We start from the raw sequence: 19,443 nt of genomic DNA, 5'->3' as shown, positions 1-19,443 counted from the left end.
AGATGCAGCTGACGTGCAGTGAGGGGTTCGTGTCTTTAATAAATGATGACAGTTTGCATTCATTGAAAATTTAGAATTATTAAGAAATCCATACGAAACAGTCCCTTAAAAATGATGTCGCTTCTTTAGAATTCGGGCCAGATTCGGGGCACTCACACTTGTTGAACGAACCGGGAAATGCACCTGGGCACAGTTTGGATAGCATAGTGTGAGTACGCTCTGAATAGCCTGCGTATACAGGAATGATGAGTTCAGCACAGAAGGACTTGGTGCCAAAAAAAGTCAACGTCTGTGGTATGGGATTAAGTTACTTTGGATACAGGAAGGCTGATGTATGGCAGAACCAGGTAATTTGTAAGCCAGTCATATATTGTCTAAAAGAGTGTGGAAAACGTGAGTGCGTCGCTTCCTTCAGCATTTTCAACGTGCTTTGCGGTCGCTCCTTTGTCGTTGCTCGGTGAACTTCACCCGTTTTCTCAGAGGATGACAACCTAACAAAACATTGCTGAAATGTGTATGTTCCATGCAAAGTATGAAGCTGATCGGTCAGTTCTTGTTACGTGACTCGCGGTGCAGCATTCTGTAAAGTTACATTTATAGTTTGTCTGAAAAGAGATGTTTTCAGCTGGGTGCACCTGGCATATGCGTGCATGCCGCTCTTAATATGTGCACGCAATTCTTGCGCCTCCATTGGAAATAATTGACTTGTGTGTGCAAAAGACGCAATAAGTGGCCTATTTTAGGGCAACGTCACAAAGTATTCTATGATCTATGCATGACAAAACAAATCTGTGAACACATGCAACTGCTAATATTTGGTCATTCAAAACATTGGAGCCTTACTTGAGTTTGATGGATCATACATACACACACACACACACACACATTTGTTTTAGCTTCTGTCTGTTCTAGAGACAATTGGTTACAGCTTTTTTAGGTGATTTATATTTTATTTTCTGTCTGTTTTAGAGACATGTTACAGGATTTTGATAAAGATCTAATTATTTTTCTTTTTAAGTATGTTTCAGATTCACACTGTAAACACAGATTCAGTCTGTCTGTGACAAAATCGTGATTAAAATCAAAATCGCAATATCGTTCAAGAAAATTGTGAAAGGTTTCTTTTGCTTAAATCTCACAGCCCTAGTCAATAGCCGCATTTCCACTATTGGGCCAGTGTAAGACCCCGTTTACACTAATGCGTTTTCGTTTCAAAATGGCGCTTTAGAATGAAAACGATCCGCATCCACACTAGTGTTTACCCAGCGTTTCTGAACAACTCTCTGTCTACACCAAACCACTGAAAACGCACATCAAGTGACCACACACACACACACACACACACACTCTGGCATGCACTGCAGCACATATAGCTAGATGAGAGCTGTGCTCGTCAGACTGTTCATCAAGGATCTACCGCTGGATCCAATCTCACTATATTTGTTAAACGTGATATTTAATTCATCTTGTTGTCTATATCTAACGACATTCCCCAACTTTGGTCTTTTGAATCTATTACTTGTTCTCAGGTAACCTGTTTTGACTGAGCGCAAAGATAAGTTAATAATTAACCACATACATTCTATATATTAACTAATTATATTCTATATAATATATTCTAATTATATGAACTGAACTTAAACACTTCAAACTGAACTACACTGTTCCTATTTACTGTGACCTTTTATGTGAAGCTGCTTTGACACAATCTACATTGTATAAGCGCTATACAAATAAAGGTGAATTGAATTGAATTGAATATATTGACTGATTGTTTGCCTTTATTTCCTATATTGTATAAACTTATTGTACGTTATACTTTTATAATGGCCATTATTGATTATTAAAACTGATATTCAGCAAAAGAGAGGGTATGTTTCATATTTTCAATGAAAATGAAAGGAGGCAGTAATGTTATAGGCTCCGTTTTGTTACAAATATGCATACAGTGAAGATGACGCTCATATATGCAGCACAACGCCTCAACATTTCCGCTGTCTGTTAAGTTGTTAATATCAAAATGAAAATAGCAGTTCCTTATATCATGTTTTCATTTTATTGTTAAGATAGTGAAACAACGTACGTATCCAGGATGATGTGAATAAGGTTATAAAGTACGCTGTTCCCTTTGAAGATTTACCCGACATCTCCTCGGGAGTCAGTTTTCCATATCAAACTTGCGAAGTCTGAACTTACAAGGAGAGGCTACTTAATATTAAGGAAAAGCCCTAATATGAGAGGCGAATGTCTGCAGCCTCGCCTCCGTTTTCAGATGTCTCCATTTTTCCCCCATCCACACCGAGATGGAGCAGCAGCGTTTTAAAACCAAAACGGCCTCTTCAGCATTTCCAAAACACTCAGTTTTTGGCGCTCTAAAACTTCGGCGTAGTGTGTACGGATGTTGTAACCTATAAACCTATGCGTTTTAAAACAAAAAGCATTTGTGTAAACGGGGCCTAAGACAGGTCTTTTATTGGGCCAGCCAGTGCCAGTAGTGCCAGAACTCGAGTAGCAAGGCTGAAATCATGTTGCTTTTCTACTGTAGGACCATTAGCTCGCAATGCCCCACTATTTTGCGAGGCACTCACTAGTAGCTTTTTTGTTCCAATGCTGAATACCCTTCTTAGGTTTTTGGACCAGAAAATAAATGTTTAACTAGTCACATTAAAGGCAGTACATAGCGTTAAGATTTAAGGCAAAAACAAAGAAATATCACATAATTATCCCATGCAACACATGCTGTGTATTCCATGTGGGGGTTGACAGTAGGGTTTGGGTCTCCTTACAAATATTTAGTTTTTCTTGTAAATGTCACAATAGGGAATAAAAATTTATTGTATTGCTTCAGTGGTGTTTGATACTAAATATTTCAATAACACTGTTAATACCTTAAATCTAAGATATGGCTTGAATTTGTCCATCCGTAATTGATTAAGCCATTGGATTGTTGTCATTTCATGGTTGCTTTGCTTCATGCCATTATAGAAATGTTGTTGAAGATGGGGGTGACATTATTTTGATTAAAGATTGCAAAATTCCAATTTCAAAATATAGTAAATATTAATTGTCTAATTTGGTCACTTTTAAGTACTGCTTTGAAATGGTGCATATTTTAAAGACATAGTCATAGTTTGCTGCTGGTTTGTGTGTTTTTCAGGGCAGTATGGGTGTGTGTCCCCTGCTCCTGCTCCTGCATGTGGCCTTTGTGGCCCTTAGCACGGCCCAGACTCTCCCTGAGCTTTCAGGTAAGACCCTGTTGCTTTGGTTTAGACCCTTCCTCATTACAAAAGCAAACTCACTGCCCTTAGGGTGTGTTCACACTTGTAGTTTGGTTCTTTTATTCGTTGCAGAAAGGAAAATGATGGCATCCACACTAATTTTTGTAAGACTGAACTGCCTTATTGAATGGTCAAACATTTAGCCTTTTTACACAAGGTTGTAAAATGTGTTAAGGAGTCAGAACCATAGCAGAAAGTCTGTCACACACAATCAAGATCTTCTGTACTGAACCTGGTGTGCTTAAGCATTTTGTCAATTTATGGTTGCATCTTGTGGCGTCATATCCTGTTTTTGGTTTATTTGTTTGTTTGTTTAGATGTCAATGGTCTGTGTTGTGTATTTATTTCAGTCATACTACACCAGTGTTCTTCTGGAAATGCCCTGGGAGTCATATTTTTAAAAGTCCCATTTGTTTGGTACAGGTGGCACCATTCACACATATTCAAATGAACCTCACTAATAGAGGAGTTGCACCAGAGTTTGTTTATCAAACGAAAACAATCAAGTGTGAACAAACCCTTGGAAGGTCTAGTTATTTTTTTAAATGATTCATTTAGTCACTTTTACCATAGATTTGTATTGCTTTGTATGTTAAATCTCTCTGTGATTTATGTCAGCTGATCAAATTGAGAACAGTTTCATTCAATCTGAAATATTTTTATATCATTGATGAAGGAAGTTAAGGACATGTTGAAAGAAGCCATTGCGATCCATCTACTCCATCTAAAAATGTCAAATATTTTGAGGCCCTGGAAATTAGTTAGGAATTGCTTGGAGGACACAACGTTTCCTCCCACACCTAATTTTGTTTTGTGAGATACCCAGTGTCCACCTTTATTTGTAATGAAACTTCTGTTATCTAAGGTACCATTTAAAAATTTGTGGTGTATTAAGGTTCGTTAACACCAGGATGTGTTTTGTTGTTGCTTTTTGATGTTTAATGCCTCGTGACTAAACTAATGTGCACACTAACGCCAAATCACAATTTTATTTTTAGTACCCCTACTCCTTCCCCTTGACCCTTGAAACAGTGTAAAGGGGAAGGGCTTCAAAATTTTACTTCTAAGAAATGGGACAGCACTACAGCACATCAACGTGATGATATGTCATCTCAATCTTTTGCTTCATGTGAGATCGAGTGTCATCGAGTGACAAAATGTTGTAAGACTGCTTTACAGGAGTTATTATTATGGATTATAGACAGTGAAATTTAGCAGTTTTTATTTTAGTGTTTTTTTTTTTGTTTTTAATCATGATGGTAAAACACGCACGTCGTTATGTATTAACTCATGTGCTTGTTTGTTGTAAAAATTTGTAATAATGACAAAATTTGTGCGTCTCCTTACTTCCGAGTGTAACTATCCTGCCGTTGTAGCTGGTGTATTCTGGGAAATTTTCTTACCCCTTGGTTTCGAGTGTGGTCCTGAAAAATCTCTGTTCGAAGGGGTATCTAGATTTTTCCCTTAGCCCTATGCCTTCAAGCTAAAGAGAATTGGGACACCCCTACCTCTTCACGTAAACGCGCAAAACGAGGGGGAGGGGCTAAGGGGTATAATTGGAATTGGGCCCAAGTGTCAGTAGAAATAGAGAGTGGCAAATAGGATTTGATGTTTTTTTCACTTTTATTTCGTGACTTGCAAGTTCATTAAGTGCCATCTAATGTCGGGTGGTAATTTTGCATGTTTACTCTGCTCAACGCAGATGAAAATCACCTTCCCATTCGAAAAGCTTCCCGTTGTGTATGAGCCTTAAGATTTTAAAATATCTGTAGATAAACGCTCTTAAAGGCTGAATAAATTTTTTTATTTTCAATTTATTTTTAGACAGTATATGATATAAAAAAGTAATAATGTGAATTATTCTTACCGCTTTAAAATGTGTTGCTCATTTTATTATATTGGAAAATGTCATTTGTTCTGGTGAATAAATAAAAAATTATCAAAATTTTTATAGATATTTCAGAAGTCTTTCAAATATGCAGATTTGGTCATCAGGAAAGCTTCATATTTTTTATACATTATGCTACATTTTTGGAGGTTTGCTAGAAATTTTAAATAATCAGCATTTACTTGAAATAAAAATCTGTTTAAATATTGTAAATTGCAGTTATTTTTTTAAAACAGTTTAGTTTTAAATATGTTGTTGTTGTTGTTTTTTGTCTTGTGCATTTTAGCATTAGTTGTCTTGAAAGTCTTAAGTTTCAAGCAAGCAATCGATAGTAAAGAATAAACCGTTCTTCATATTGCTATTTGTGAAAAAATATATCAGATTCCCATTAATGAAGCCTGTTTACTTCATAAATGTATTGTATTACATATATATTCTAAAGCTGTAAAATCTTCATCTTAGGTGCGGTCCAGACCACCAAACCTACACCACATCCTCCTACGACACCCGTAATTATAGCCACCAATGCGCCCCCAACTGCCGCTCCATCTTCCACACCGTCCCCACAACTTATTGCGACAAAAGCATCCAATGACTCTGAGGGCACTGTGGCCCCAGAGGCTCCCACTGCACCTCCAGTCGTCTCCCCTCCAACTGTGGCCGTCCCCACAGAGGCACCACCTGTACCGCCAACCCCATCTGCCACATCCCTGTCTCTCACCACCAACAAAACTGGAGATCACCAGACCACCGTTTTGGCTCCAGCAGGGACGCCAACGCCTGATCCCACATCCACCCAGTCCTCTTCAGAGCCCGAGACGGAGACCTTGTATACCCCAGCTGATGCCACCACTGCTGACGTCAACAAGCCGGAAGGTACCATTCGTCTGTTCTTTTTTTTTTTTTTTTTTTTTTACACCTACTTTTAAGTTTAATTTCATCAATCTGAACTAGTAATGTCCATTCACACACATTTCAGTAATCGATTATCAATTAGATTAACAATCAATTAATTAGTTAAGCTTAATAATGTCTACTTCAGAGGCACATTGGCACTGCCACAAAGTGATACTCAAAACACAAGCATCATCACTCAAAGGAAAATACTTTTGTATAATTAAAAGGCTAGTAGGATTAAAAAGTGTAATTCAGTAGTGTTTCTCAACCACGTTCCTAGAGGACCACCAACACTGCATGTTTTTCATGTCTCCTTTGTCTATCACATACATCACAGGTCTTTCAGTCTAGTCTCTGCTAATGAGCTAATGATCTGAATCAGGTGTGTTTGGTAAAGAAGGCATGGTAAATGTGCCAAGCTGGTGATCCTCCAGGAACGTGGTTGAGAAACCCTGATTTAATTGAATAATTTGATGATCTGGAGAATGCAAAAAAGGTGGAGGTTTACTCAATGTCTATGATGTGTTAAAGCATATGACATTTATTTATTAGCTTATTTAGCAGATTTTTACCTACGTGCCTATGTGCCGGCAGGTAGCTCTCTGCAACTCTCTCTTGGTCGCCCACTAAAGCTAAGCCGGTCAGTACCTGGATGGGAGACTACATGGGAAAGCTAGTTTGCTGCCAGAAGTGGTGTTAGTGAGACCAGCAGGGGGCGCCCAACCTGCGGTCTGTGTGGGTCCTAACACCCCAGTATATTGGTGAGAACTCTTACATCTCAGTGAGCATTGTCTTTCGGATGAGACAATAAACTGAGGTCCTGACTCTCTGTGGTCATTAAAAATGTCCTTCAAAACAGAGTAGGGGTTTAACCCCGGCATCCTGGCTGAATTTGCCAGAAAAAAAATACTTAAAAAATTATTCGAAGTCATTTTTTTCATGCATCACTCTGCAGTCTTCATAAACAAGATAATTAAATAACTTAAACTCAAAATAATCTTTCTTGTTAATTTATTTGACAAGTAACTTTGTACTGATGTAGGATGACACATTTCTAACATTCAAGTACATCAAGGCACATTGTTGCACCTGTAAACTTTAACAGATAGGCCTACAGTTGAAGTCAATTTATTTTGCCCTCCCATTCATTTAAAATAATGTTTCTGGAAATTTTCAGTGTTTCCTTAAAAAATAATTATTCTGGAGTCATAATAATAAATCTATTTCTTATTGTTTATTTCGTGAATAAAAGCAGTTTTTAATAAAAAAAATTAAGGTCAGTATTAGGCTCTTTAAGAAATATTTACTGTATATATTTGATATACACAACAAATCAGTTACAAAATAATTAGACTAATTATTTCAACTTTCGTAGTTAACTGATTAAGTCTTTAAATTACACTTTAATCTGAATAAAAGACTATAAAATACTTAAAGGGACTTTGTCTCAATACAACTGTCTTGCAAAATAACTATTAAAATGTTATGCACTGACTGTCACTATGGGGAAGATAAAAAGTAGATATTAGAAATTAGTTCATTAAACTATTATGTTTAAAAAAGTGTTGTAAATAAATCATGTGTTAAAGACGGAAATCAAAAATGAATGAAGGCAAAACTAAACGAGTTGGATATGACTTACATGAGTGTGACTGAAAACTACATTTGATCAATGTGTTACATCTGTTCCTTGGTACTTGCCGACTGTTGGTAAATTTAAGACTGCATTTCCTAACGTAAAACTATGTACACTAGATTTCTGATTAATTATGGTCTCTGCATAGCCAAGGACTTCCTATATTAAAAGTGTTAAAATCGTTATTGAACACAGAAGTCCAATATCATCAACAGTGGACATTTTGATAGTGTTTCATAACATGAACATGACTGAAGTTTAATCTTTTTATTACCTGTGTCAATTTGGGCGTCAACTTCTAACGAATGCGGGGAACTGATGCGTGCAGCACCGTAACGGAGAGAGCAAGTGCCGCGAAAGCAGAGGGAGCGAGTGCCTGAGGGAGCGATTGCATGTGACACCTAGAGCACGCGAGAGAGGCATTCCTTTGCCTTTTAGAGCCCTCAAATGTGTCATTAATTTTGACAGGTTTACCCCTTACACGCAACTTTTGTAAAGCACGTTGCTGTGTCAGAATCCTTGCTTTTAAAATACGCAGAATGATTAGTTTAAGCAAATTTGATGAAAGCGATCATGCGTGTTGATTTGAAGAGAGTCACTCTTGCTCTCTGAAAACCAGGCTGAATGCGCTGTACTGCGCACGTTCACTAAGCAACAATAACAATCGCTTGACATCGTCTGTCCGTATTCCTCAAAGTTGTTTAGAATTAAATGTTTAGAGATGTGTGTGACACGCCTATGTGTGCCTTTGATGAACCCCTTGATGCTTCTTAAGTCCTTGTCGCAGCACCAGTGGCACCGAAATTAGGCACCGAAATTCATATGCTGATTTGATCTGGTACATACTGGTTACAAAGGTACCGGTGCAATAATGGCACCGGGTTTCAATACCCTACCCTACAGAGTCATGACCTCGGTTTATCATCTCTTCCATAAGACTGTGCTCACTGAGCAATATAGAGTCCTCGTCACTATACTGGGGCATTAGGACCCACACAGACCACAGATTGAGCGCCCCCTGCTGGTCTCACTAACACCACTTCCAGCAGCAGCCTAGCTTTCCCATGTGATCTCCCATCCAGGTACTGAGCAGGCGCAGCCCTGCTTGGCTTCAGTGGGCGACCATGTGAGAGTTGCAGAGAGCTAGCTGCCGGCGACCACTTGTCTTAGCTGACCACTTGTGAATTGATTACCAAAACAATTGATTACCAATAACGAAAACACTATTACCAGGTGGAAAAAGGGCCTAATTGTGAAGAGTTGAGTTTACAGTTTTCACTGAGTTTTCATTATCTAATCTATTGTTGTTTTCCCCTTCCTTCAACAAAGGTGAAGAGCAAGGTAAGTTTAACTATTTATTTATTTATTTATTTTAATTTAATTAATTTAATGTAGTTTACTGGTAACCAGGGTGTGAATTACAGGGGGTTTGGGGGCTCAGACCCCCCCAATTAACGCTTGAGCCCCCCTGAAGCACATCAAAACAAGATGTATGTGGGGGGGGGTCTGCCCTTTAATAGTTAAGAAATAGTTTACTCTGTGTAATAATTAAAATAATTGATAACTTAAATATACATTTGACCACCCCTGTAATGGTCCATACCATCGTGAATGCATGTTTGCACTAAAAATATGAATTGAGTGTTATGAAATCTAGAGCACCAACAGACAGTGCAAGTGTTCACAACACATGTTTCTTGTAAAATAGGCATTTGTACTGTAGCTGTCCATAAAACAAGATGCATAATTTGTATTTTATTATACCCTAGCTTGCACATGGAAGTTAAACAGTAAAATAAAAATGTGTGCAGTCTTTCATGGGCATCCATTAATATGTTTATTTAATATCACAAATGTAATTACCCACTAAATTAACCATCTCTCAACGCACTGAAAACATAACAAGTTTGATTAATTAAATAGATGTAATTGAAATAAATATATAAATTTGGTTCAACGTTATCGAATAACTTGACCCCCCGATTGTTAATGTATAATTCGCACCCTGCTGGTAGCCATATATTGTGCAACCTATTAGAAGATGAAAATATTTGCAACTGCTATTTTAAAATCTTCTGCACACAGATGACACAGCTATCATGGCGGTGATGGTTGCCTTGTCCTCTCTGCTGGTCATTGTCTTCATCATCATCATCCTCTACATGCTCAGGTAAGATTCACTATTCACAAACTCTCCATTCAGTACAAGAACTGCTCGTAGCATTAAGAAAAACATAAAGACAAAGTCATGAGTAAGAAGCACTTAGAGCATAAGAGAACCAGTGCAGTCGTAGAGAAAGTGTTGAGAAAGCTCCATTCATCAGGAAAGCCTCGTCGCCAGCGGGGGCCGCAGGCATCAATTGTCCAGTTGCCATGGTAATGATTGGCTTTTTGTTGGGCTCTGTTGTGGCAGGTTTAAGAAGTACAAGCAGGCAGGGAGCCACTCCAACTCCTTCCGCCTGACCAACGGCAGAGCTGACGACACAGGTGAGTTATTTCACCATCACTGATGCGTCGCTGGAGATTTAGTAGGAGTTTGCATTCGTTTTTGGTTTCTTTTTAATTTTAGTTTGACTGATTATTTAAATTTTACGAAAACGTATACATGCATAAAACATAAGTATATATATTGTTGAATTTTATTTTTATTAGTTCTTCAAGTAAAACTAAATGAAAATGGGAAGTAGGGATGGGTACCGAAACTTGGTACTTTATTGGTATCGGTGCTACATTATCAAGTATCACATAACCTCTGACGTTAAAGGTCTTGCTATCAATACTGGAGAATTATTGCTGAATAAGCATTACTTACAGTAGCATAATTTAACTGGCCAAGCTTTTCTAATTTGTGATATTTGAAATTCATCTCATATCTCACATGAGAAATGCTTGTGTTTCTGGCGAGCACGTCAAATATAAAAGCATTCATAGTTCTTGACTAAGTGCGCGCACTCAGCTCGTAAGCTTGCGAAGTGAACCAAACGAGTTGTATTTCCCGAGTGGACAGCAACAATGTCTGTAGTAACAAACGCAACAAGTGGTTTTCTTGTATAAGTGGAAACGCAAGCAATCTGGCTAAGTGAAAGTATCTTTCAAAACTGCCTAGATACTAACAGTAACGTTACATCATCCACATCGTTATGCCAGCAGTCAATCACCTAAATTAGTATAATATTAATATTTAAATAAACACACATTTGGTTACAATGAAAACAGTATTTTTTTTCTGCAGGAGCCTAAATCTTAAACATTAAAAATGCTTTTACATCAGCTGTATTTACAAATTTAGCCTATGAATAGCCTAACAATAAACCATGCTTAAGAAATTATATTAAAAAAGCTTATTTTTCTCATTTATGTGAATGTGTTCATGACAAATCATAAACATGATCTCATTTAACTGCATTGTGCAACTCAAAGAGGGTATTTTCAACTGCAGGGAGCACAATAAACCAAAAAAGATCCTGACTTCTGCCAGAAAAAGCAAACATTTTAATTTTAAATGAATGAAAAATGAGATGTATTTTCTAATAATTTAATGTAACTCAATTTAAATAATATAATATAATATAATATAATATAATATAATATAATATCTATTTAGTTCTCTGTTTATGTAAAAATGGTCTCCAGTTAAATTAATTAAATTAGTAAAATTAAATGATGTTTAGTAATTGTAAACTTGTTTTATAATATATTAATTATTTTAGTTGTATTTCAAATACTCTATTTTAAAATATTAATAGTTTATTTAATTGGATTTAATATTTATTTTAACAACAACAGTAATAATAAGAAAGCTTATTTTAGTTAACTATAAAATTAGACTTTATATCTGTGATGTTCTGTGTTTATCCCTTTTTGTAACAAATATAATGAAGTTAACATTAAAATCTATTTAATTAATAAGCCGGATTCACTACTAGCTGCAAATTAAATTTTACATCATGATTCAGTGACTGGGAATGCATGAGAGCTTTTCTCCTTGAATTGTACTTTGTTGCCCTCTGCTGGTTATCTGCTATACAACAGTGATAAACTGCAAGTCATTCTTAAAAATATTTCATTAAAAAAATCCTTTTAGCTTTTGTCATTGACTGACGTGTTTCTGTTTTCCTTTCTCCACCCCGTGTTTCTTTTTCCCTGCACCATCTTACAGAACTCCAGAGTGTACCGTTATTGGCTCGCTCTCCAAGCACTAACAGGAAGTACCCACCTCTTCCTGTCGACAAGCTGGAGGAGGAAATGAACCGCCGAATGGCTGATGACAATAAACTCTTCCGGGAAGAATTTAATGTAGGTGCACAAACCAACACTGAATCTTCTGGAATTGTTGGATCACTGTCCTGATTTAACCATCTATTAATTATGCCATTTAAAGTCCACCTGAAAACAAAATTAAAGTTTTAAAGCTATTACTCTGAAGGATGTCTAAAATCTATTATGCTCTAAAACAAACACAAATTAACATTAATAAGATATAAGCATTCAAAACTCCCATCATATATTTGCAAATGTTTCTCCCTTCCACCAATAAGGATTAATGCTTTTTCTATGACATAACCAAGCACTTCAGCTTCTCATCAGATTTTCTGACCAATCAAATTAACTGAAGTGTCTCACCCTCAATAAGATGCTGCTATGATTTATCACTTATTTTCATGTAACTGAGACTTTCATATAAGAAAATAATAACCAATAGCTGACAGTGTCGATCTAAATTCTTCCATGTTTTTTGAGGCCGGGATGCTAACAGTCGGCCATTGGGAACACCGTCTTGAGCATCTGTCAAGCTATTTTGTTTGCAGTTTTCCACACTTTGCTTCTCTTCTGACTCATGTCAGAGGGAGTTCATGAAGAATTGGCATCAGTCTTCACAGAACCATAGAAGGAGAGAGAGAGAGAGTTGCGACAACTCCATTGATTCCAATGGAATGTTTATCGTCATCAATGGCTGCTCATGGAGCCTCTCAATAGTTCCCAGAAGTTAGAATTTACAGCCGAGTTACAGTTGAAGATGGTTGGTTTTGCACTTTTAAGAGTTATGAAATTTTTTAAAAGTTGATTGTTTTAACATTATCTAACAATATAACTAACAATATTAACTTGCTAAAACTTGCTAAAACTATTGAACAATTCACATTCTTGTCCCAGGACAATTTTTAAAAATATTTTTGATTCACTTTGAATGTTGACTACAGTAGACTATTGCTGCGCTTTTTTTTTATTTGCCTTTGAAAAACACAGTAATTTAGACCAAACTTAAGGCTAATTTATACTTTTGCATGAAGCGCATGCATATGCTCCGCCGCAACCTTCGTGAGGTCGCATAGCCCTCGCTATGGCTGACGCTGATGCGCACCTCTCAAAAAATGTAATCAATGTCACAACAACGTATGGCACAAGCCCTGTGATTGGTCAGCTTGGTAGCTGTAGCCAGTGGGGACGGAACTAAGAGCTATGTGAACCCGTTGGAGCGAGTGTTTACAAATGTAAAGTCCTGTTAAGGATCTCCAGTTGGAGACTGTTGTTTTGGGTTTACCTTATGATTATTGTTGTTGCATGTCCGCCGGTTCCCACCTTTGAATTGAGTGAGTTTTAGCTACTTGAAGTATTCATAAAAAGCTAAATACCCACAAAGAAACATTACACAGAGGAACATAAAAAACTACGCCTACCTAGCGTTTGGGAAGTGTTATTGCGGAGCAGCACAAACAGCATGCAGAAATATAAATGCATGGCTACACACAAGGCAGGCGCCATGGGTCACGCCGATCACTCGACGCAGAAGTATAACCCAGCCTTTAATTTCATTGAAGTCTTTCACAAATTGACTGAGAAATGACCATAATACAAAGAATTAAATACTTAGCTGTAGCATTATACAAACAAACAAAACAATAATAATGCATAAAATAACAAAAATAAATCAACATACAGTGCAGACATATCAGACATGAACTTTGTGTTTAAATAAAACCATATTCTTTGAACAGATCACACCATTTTTTTGCCTTGTCATTCTTCATTATTTTCAAAGTCTCTATAGGTGGCAAACTAATTTTTTTAAAGGAGGTGCTAGTTTCAATTGAGGTGCTATTTTTGAACTTTTGCATTCATGAATGAAGTATTTAACTAAACCAAGTAAACAATTTGCAGTTAAGTCATAATTTTTGTTGTTCAAATTTCACAATGTCCCAACATATAGATGAAAGCATCGAAATGTAATGTTTCATCCAGTTACCCACATCAGACCTGAAAGAACTATTACTACACTCTCTATGACTCTGACTAGCATAGACCAAATGCTATTGGCTGTTTTTTTTGAAAGAGGAGGAGCTACTCAATATATATCTCACCCTCTATTCTGGTCTAAACTGCGCAAAGTTCACATTCAGTGGCCTTTAAAATACAAGTTTCCTCCAATATAGTCCACTGTTGTTAGTGTGAATCTCTCTGTTATGCTCTCATGATCTTTGAGGATTTGTCTGTTCTCTGCAGGCGCTGCCGGTGTGTCCCATTCAAGCCTCATGTGATGCTGCCTCCAAGGAGGAGAATAAGGAGAAGAACAGATATGTCAACATCCTGCCCTGTAAGACTTTCCCACATTTATCTCCGAACCAAAGCTGACAAAGCACACTTTTAGTAGAAGTACAAGGACTACAAAGAACATCACTGTGTGAAATTCACTGTAATAAATGTAGTATTAATGCTGTGGGTCTTAACCTTGCTTTTTTCCCCCTCAGATGATCATTCAAGAGTTCATTTGACCTCTCTGGAGGGTGTTCCTGACTCAGACTATATCAACGCTTCCTACATAAATGTAAGTCAGTGCTGACATACTTTTGGGTTCTTAATAACAGTTAATTTTTTTGTATATTATTTTTATTCATATTTTATATCAAATCTTAATTTAGTTTAGTCTATTATTATTATTATTAGTAGTAGTAGTAGTAGTAGTAGTATTGTTTGTAAATATTAGGGAAGCTCTGAGTGATTGGCCGGAGATCAACATCGGTCAATAATCACATTTCATGACTCAATCGGTACTCGCTGATCTGGCCGATCTTATGAACCTTCTCAGGTGTTTGTTTACAAGTAGAGGAAGACACACGTGCACACTGGGTTATACATCAGCAGCTACAACATGCGAGGAGGTAAAAGATGTGTGGGGGCGTGAGAGATCAATGCGCTCGCGTCACAGCAGATAAAATATATACAGACGAGTGAACTGTTATTTAGTCTATTGTCACAACTCTATTATCCAGTGTTTTGAGCTGCTGTGATGCGACTGTATGATCAACCACATGACCTCTATCAGAAGCTCAGCTACTCTACGATCCCCGCAAATTGGATGAAGTGCCCCAGAAATCATGGCCACGAGAGTGAATGAGCAAGAAAACAGATCGCGAAAGGAACACTGTGATGTTCTAAGCATTACATTTGTTAAGTTAAATGAATAGAGCAATAAAGTGCAAATCCCCCTCTCTCTTATCGTGCAATCGAGCTGCTGTGAGACTGTCCAGAGTTATGGTCATTGTGGTTCTATTAATAGTTGGAGATGAGCAAAATATTGCATGCATTCAGGCCTTTTTACATACAAAAACTGAAAGTTCTGTGTTTTTGAAAATAATGCATTAGGGAAATATTAAAGTAAATTAAAACTTCAATATTTAATATATACAATATAACTTCATGTAATACACATATTGCACTAAACAGTAGTTTATAGGCATGTTTTCTTTTAGTACAGAAGTTATTTATAGGTGTGCATTTTAACTTCTTATGCATCAAATATGCACTCCAAACTTTTTCTTCATAGAGACATGTTAAAGTCTTAATCATTTGCATTGTTTCCAAATTGCATTGTTAGTCATTTTTATTACCAATTTTTGTTGGTTTTATTTATTATTATTATTTTCAGTGAAGCTGCTTCTGACCATGGCATGTCCACACCAAATGGTTATAAGAGATGTATTTATTTAAATATTTATCACAGAAATATTTAAAGGATTACATGCAACCTCTTTTATTTATTCTCTTAGGTGAGACAAGATCTCCACTTAAGTGTCATACTTTGAGGGAAAATGTGCTTTATGCATTATAAAGCCTGAAGCATCAGAATTGGTACTCGGTATTGGCTGCAAAAGTCCTGATCGGAGTAAATAGTAAATATAACTGTATAGTAGTGCCGGGCAAAAATTAATCACATCCTAAATAAAAGGCATACTATACTGTATGTGTGTGTGCTGTGAATATTTATAATGTTTCTATAAATACAGTAATAAAGTCTGCACTGCACACTCGCAGTTTTTAAAAATGTTGGTGTGTTAATTTTGTTAATAATATCGTTCAGAAGGTCATGATTCGCGATCATTAAATTATTTCTTTTATATAGCTTTAGTTTATGTTCTTAGGAGATACAAAACAAAGACGTTTCGGCACAATGCCTCCCTCAGTGCGTGACAATCTTCTCACTCCACCCTCTTATATAAGAGGGTGTAGTGAGTTTATATGAATACACACATTCATGCATATATTTGAGTAAATAATTATTAATATTTAGCTATAGAATAGATATGCATATAATAGAAAGTATATACAGTTATGCAAAAGTTTGGCCACCCCTGTTTGGCCAATTATTTTCAGAATTGCAAGTCATGGCATGCTGACCTTTCAAATCAGCAATTTCATTTGGATATATTTCATACCCTAGGAAAAAAGCAACATTTCATTTCTGACACAACATTTATTTAATCAACAGATTTAATGCAATTTAAGTTTTAACAAAAACTGGCAGCTGCAAAAATGGGGGCACCTTAACAGAATGAAATAAATCTTTTGTACAGCTACCTTTTGCTGAAATAACATCCTGTAACGCTTCATATAGTCAATGATAAGTCCCTGAGTTCTTGCTGAAGGAATTTTGGGTCATTCTTCCTTGCAAAATGTCAACAGTTTGATGGGTGCTGAGCATGAACTGCACTTTTCAAATCAATCCTTAGTTTTTCAATGATGTTCAAGTCTGGGGACTGGGATAGCCATTCTAGAACATTATATTGTGTCTGAGCATGAAATCCCTGGTAGATCTGGAACTGTGCTTTGGCTCATTGTCCTGCTGAAATATCCAACCCTGCCGTAACTTTAGCCTCTTGACTGATTCCTGAACATTCCTCTTAAGAATCTGTTGATACTGTGTGGAATCCATGCGACCTATAACTGTTCCTGGAGCTTTTTGAAGGTGATCTGTGGTTTGTCTGTGACCATTCTAACCATTCTTCGCCTTAGTCTTTCAGATATTTTTCTTGGTCTAGCATATTTTTCCTTCACAAGAATTGTTCATGGGACCTTCCTTTTTCTCACTATATTTCTGACTGAAGATGGGAGACTTTAAACCTTTGTGATAGCTTTTTGCATCCTCCTCCATGTTGGTGAATTAGTTTTAGGTCATTCGGAAGTTCTTTTGAGGTTGCCATGTTGCTACTTTCAGGTTCACAATAAGGAAAAGCACAACTAGCAATCTTAAAATCCTTTTTCATGATTGATGGCATCTATTTTGGATTGTTAAGGTTCTCTGAGTCTCTCAAATCACTTTTGTGTTGTAAACAATCAGCATCAAGTGACTACAGATTTTGAAATCCACACAAGAGAGGGTACCCAAACTTTTGTAGATATATACTCAGCACCACTATTTAGTTTTTATTAGTTATTATTTCATTTAGTTGAACAAAATCACTATATGGAAACAAACTGGTAGATGAAGTAGCAAATCTCCTTGAAAGTGACAGAATGTTTAATTCATCCTGAGGACCTTAAACCTACAATTAATTTGTATATAAACAAAACATGGCAAAGGGAATGAGACAACTGCATAAATAATAACTTACATGAAATTAAACCGAAAATAAATGAGACATTTTGCAAATTATAATTTTGCGACCAGGCATGAACAAACTGTCTATACTAGATGCCAAATTGGACATTCTAGGTTGACTCGTTTGTATTTTCTGAATAACAAAGCACCAGCTAAATTTAATTACTGCCAAGCTGCTCTTACCATGAAACATATTTAGTTGGAATGTGGAAGTATGAATACAATTAGACAAAATTTTTATAAGGAGAGTACTTTGATGGACAGTTTTTAAAAGGTACCACCAGGAAGAATCTTACATTATTTATGAAAAATTGAACTGAAAAATCATATTTAACTTTCAATATGTTTTTGTGTGAATTTTATTTAGTTCTGTTCTATATATTTGTCCAAGTAACTTTTTATTGTAATGCGAATTAGTTTTTATCATGTAATATTTTTTATATATCCATTTTGCCATGAAATAGCCATAAGTTGCTGATGTGGCAATAAATAACAAATAAATAATTAAAGTTGAACAAAATTTGCTAAAACAACTAGAAATATTTCAGTGCCTGTTGGTGTTGATCATGCAGCTTAAATCTTTAATAATAATTAAATTATATTAAATTTGAAGTCACTTTTTCATGTTTTTTTTTCCTTTATCATAAGGGATACCAGGAGAAAAACAAATTCATTGCAGCACAAGGTACAGAAAAAAAAGTTACTTTATTAAAAATTTGTTCTCTCAACTTCATAAAAATTTATTATTATTATTTTTATACAATAGTTAACAGAAGATTTGTGATTACAGGACCAAAAGAAGAAACAGTCAATGACTACTGGAGGATGATCTGGGAGCAAAACACTGCCACCATCGTCATGGTTACCAATCTGAAGGAGCGGAAAGAGGTGAACACCGCAACAAATGTATTCACTGTAATCAAGTGTCAAATAAGCGTAAGCTGATCCTGTGATTTTTTTTTTTTTTTTTTTTTTTTACGCCTCGGCTCTTATTGCGGTCTCACATAATGGATTTAGAGTGCAACTTCCAGAATGATGGCCATTAATAAAGATGTATGATGATTGTGATAGACTGTGCTTCATATCCGCAGTGTAAATGTGCTCAGTACTGGCCTGACCAGGGATGCTGGACTTACGGAAACATCCGCGTGTCTGTAGAGGACACAATGATCCTGGTTGACTACACCATCCGGAAGTTCTGCATTCAGCAGGTAAAACTTAATAAAAATCATCATGCGAGTTGTCTTTACATACACATTCTTAACCTAATTATGCATTATCATCATTATTATTATTATTATGCATTGCATCATGTTAAATGTTAAGGGTTTAAGCATAAACTAATCATCCTAGCTAGATTTTTGCACTTTACACTCTTTTCGGTCTAAATGTAAGCTTTTACAGTGTTTTTCAGTGGCTTTGGTGCATTTCTCACAACATTATTTACATTTGCACAACAGTTAATACATTTCTCAAAACAATTAGTGGAAACTGCAAAACCAAGTTGATAACCTGCAAAAGTGTGTCACTTGCTCAAAATGGATAGCTCATTCCTCAAAAGAATGTATTGATGTCAATGAAAGTGTCAGTGTCATCAAGATGAAAAGTCCTGACACCATTTATGAGCAAGATAGTCAAATAACTTTGTCATGTTTTCATTATGACAGTTTACTCTGTACATTGTAAGTCAGATTTTGGTGACACTTCCTGAAAATGCTCAAGACAGCGCTATAAACTATTTGCACAGCCATTTGAAAACTACAGTAAAGTTAGACATCAATGCATTTAGTGAGGTATCTGAGTACAAGACACTGAATATGTATGTTTCACATTTTTACTGCATTTGCTCTTTGCAATTCTAATTTATTCC

At 36.2% G+C, this 19,443-nt stretch overlaps 1 protein-coding gene across 1 annotated transcript in view; it reads left to right on the top strand.

The window, feature by feature from the left end:
• Positions 1 to 245: 245 nt before the first annotated feature.
• The window catches only part of ptpra (protein tyrosine phosphatase receptor type A), a 32,342-nt gene continuing 13,144 nt past the window's right edge, over positions 246 to 19,443 (top strand). Inside the window, exons 1-12 of the mRNA XM_056446940.1 lie at positions 246 to 347; positions 3,158 to 3,245; positions 5,629 to 6,042; positions 9,029 to 9,040; positions 9,785 to 9,869; positions 10,113 to 10,186; positions 11,859 to 11,995; positions 14,201 to 14,291; positions 14,446 to 14,522; positions 18,222 to 18,258; positions 18,364 to 18,461; positions 18,665 to 18,784. Coding sequence (XP_056302915.1) covers positions 246 to 347; positions 3,158 to 3,245; positions 5,629 to 6,042; positions 9,029 to 9,040; positions 9,785 to 9,869; positions 10,113 to 10,186; positions 11,859 to 11,995; positions 14,201 to 14,291; positions 14,446 to 14,522; positions 18,222 to 18,258; positions 18,364 to 18,461; positions 18,665 to 18,784 — 1,335 coding nt within the window. The remainder of the gene's footprint in view (positions 348 to 3,157; positions 3,246 to 5,628; positions 6,043 to 9,028; positions 9,041 to 9,784; positions 9,870 to 10,112; positions 10,187 to 11,858; positions 11,996 to 14,200; positions 14,292 to 14,445; positions 14,523 to 18,221; positions 18,259 to 18,363; positions 18,462 to 18,664; positions 18,785 to 19,443) is intronic.

This window comes from Danio aesculapii, chromosome 21 (genome assembly GCF_903798145.1).
Source record: "Danio aesculapii chromosome 21, fDanAes4.1, whole genome shotgun sequence".
Classification (NCBI taxonomy): domain Eukaryota; kingdom Metazoa; phylum Chordata; class Actinopteri; order Cypriniformes; family Danionidae; genus Danio; species Danio aesculapii.
This window is presented reverse-complemented; position numbering and strand designations above follow the sequence as displayed.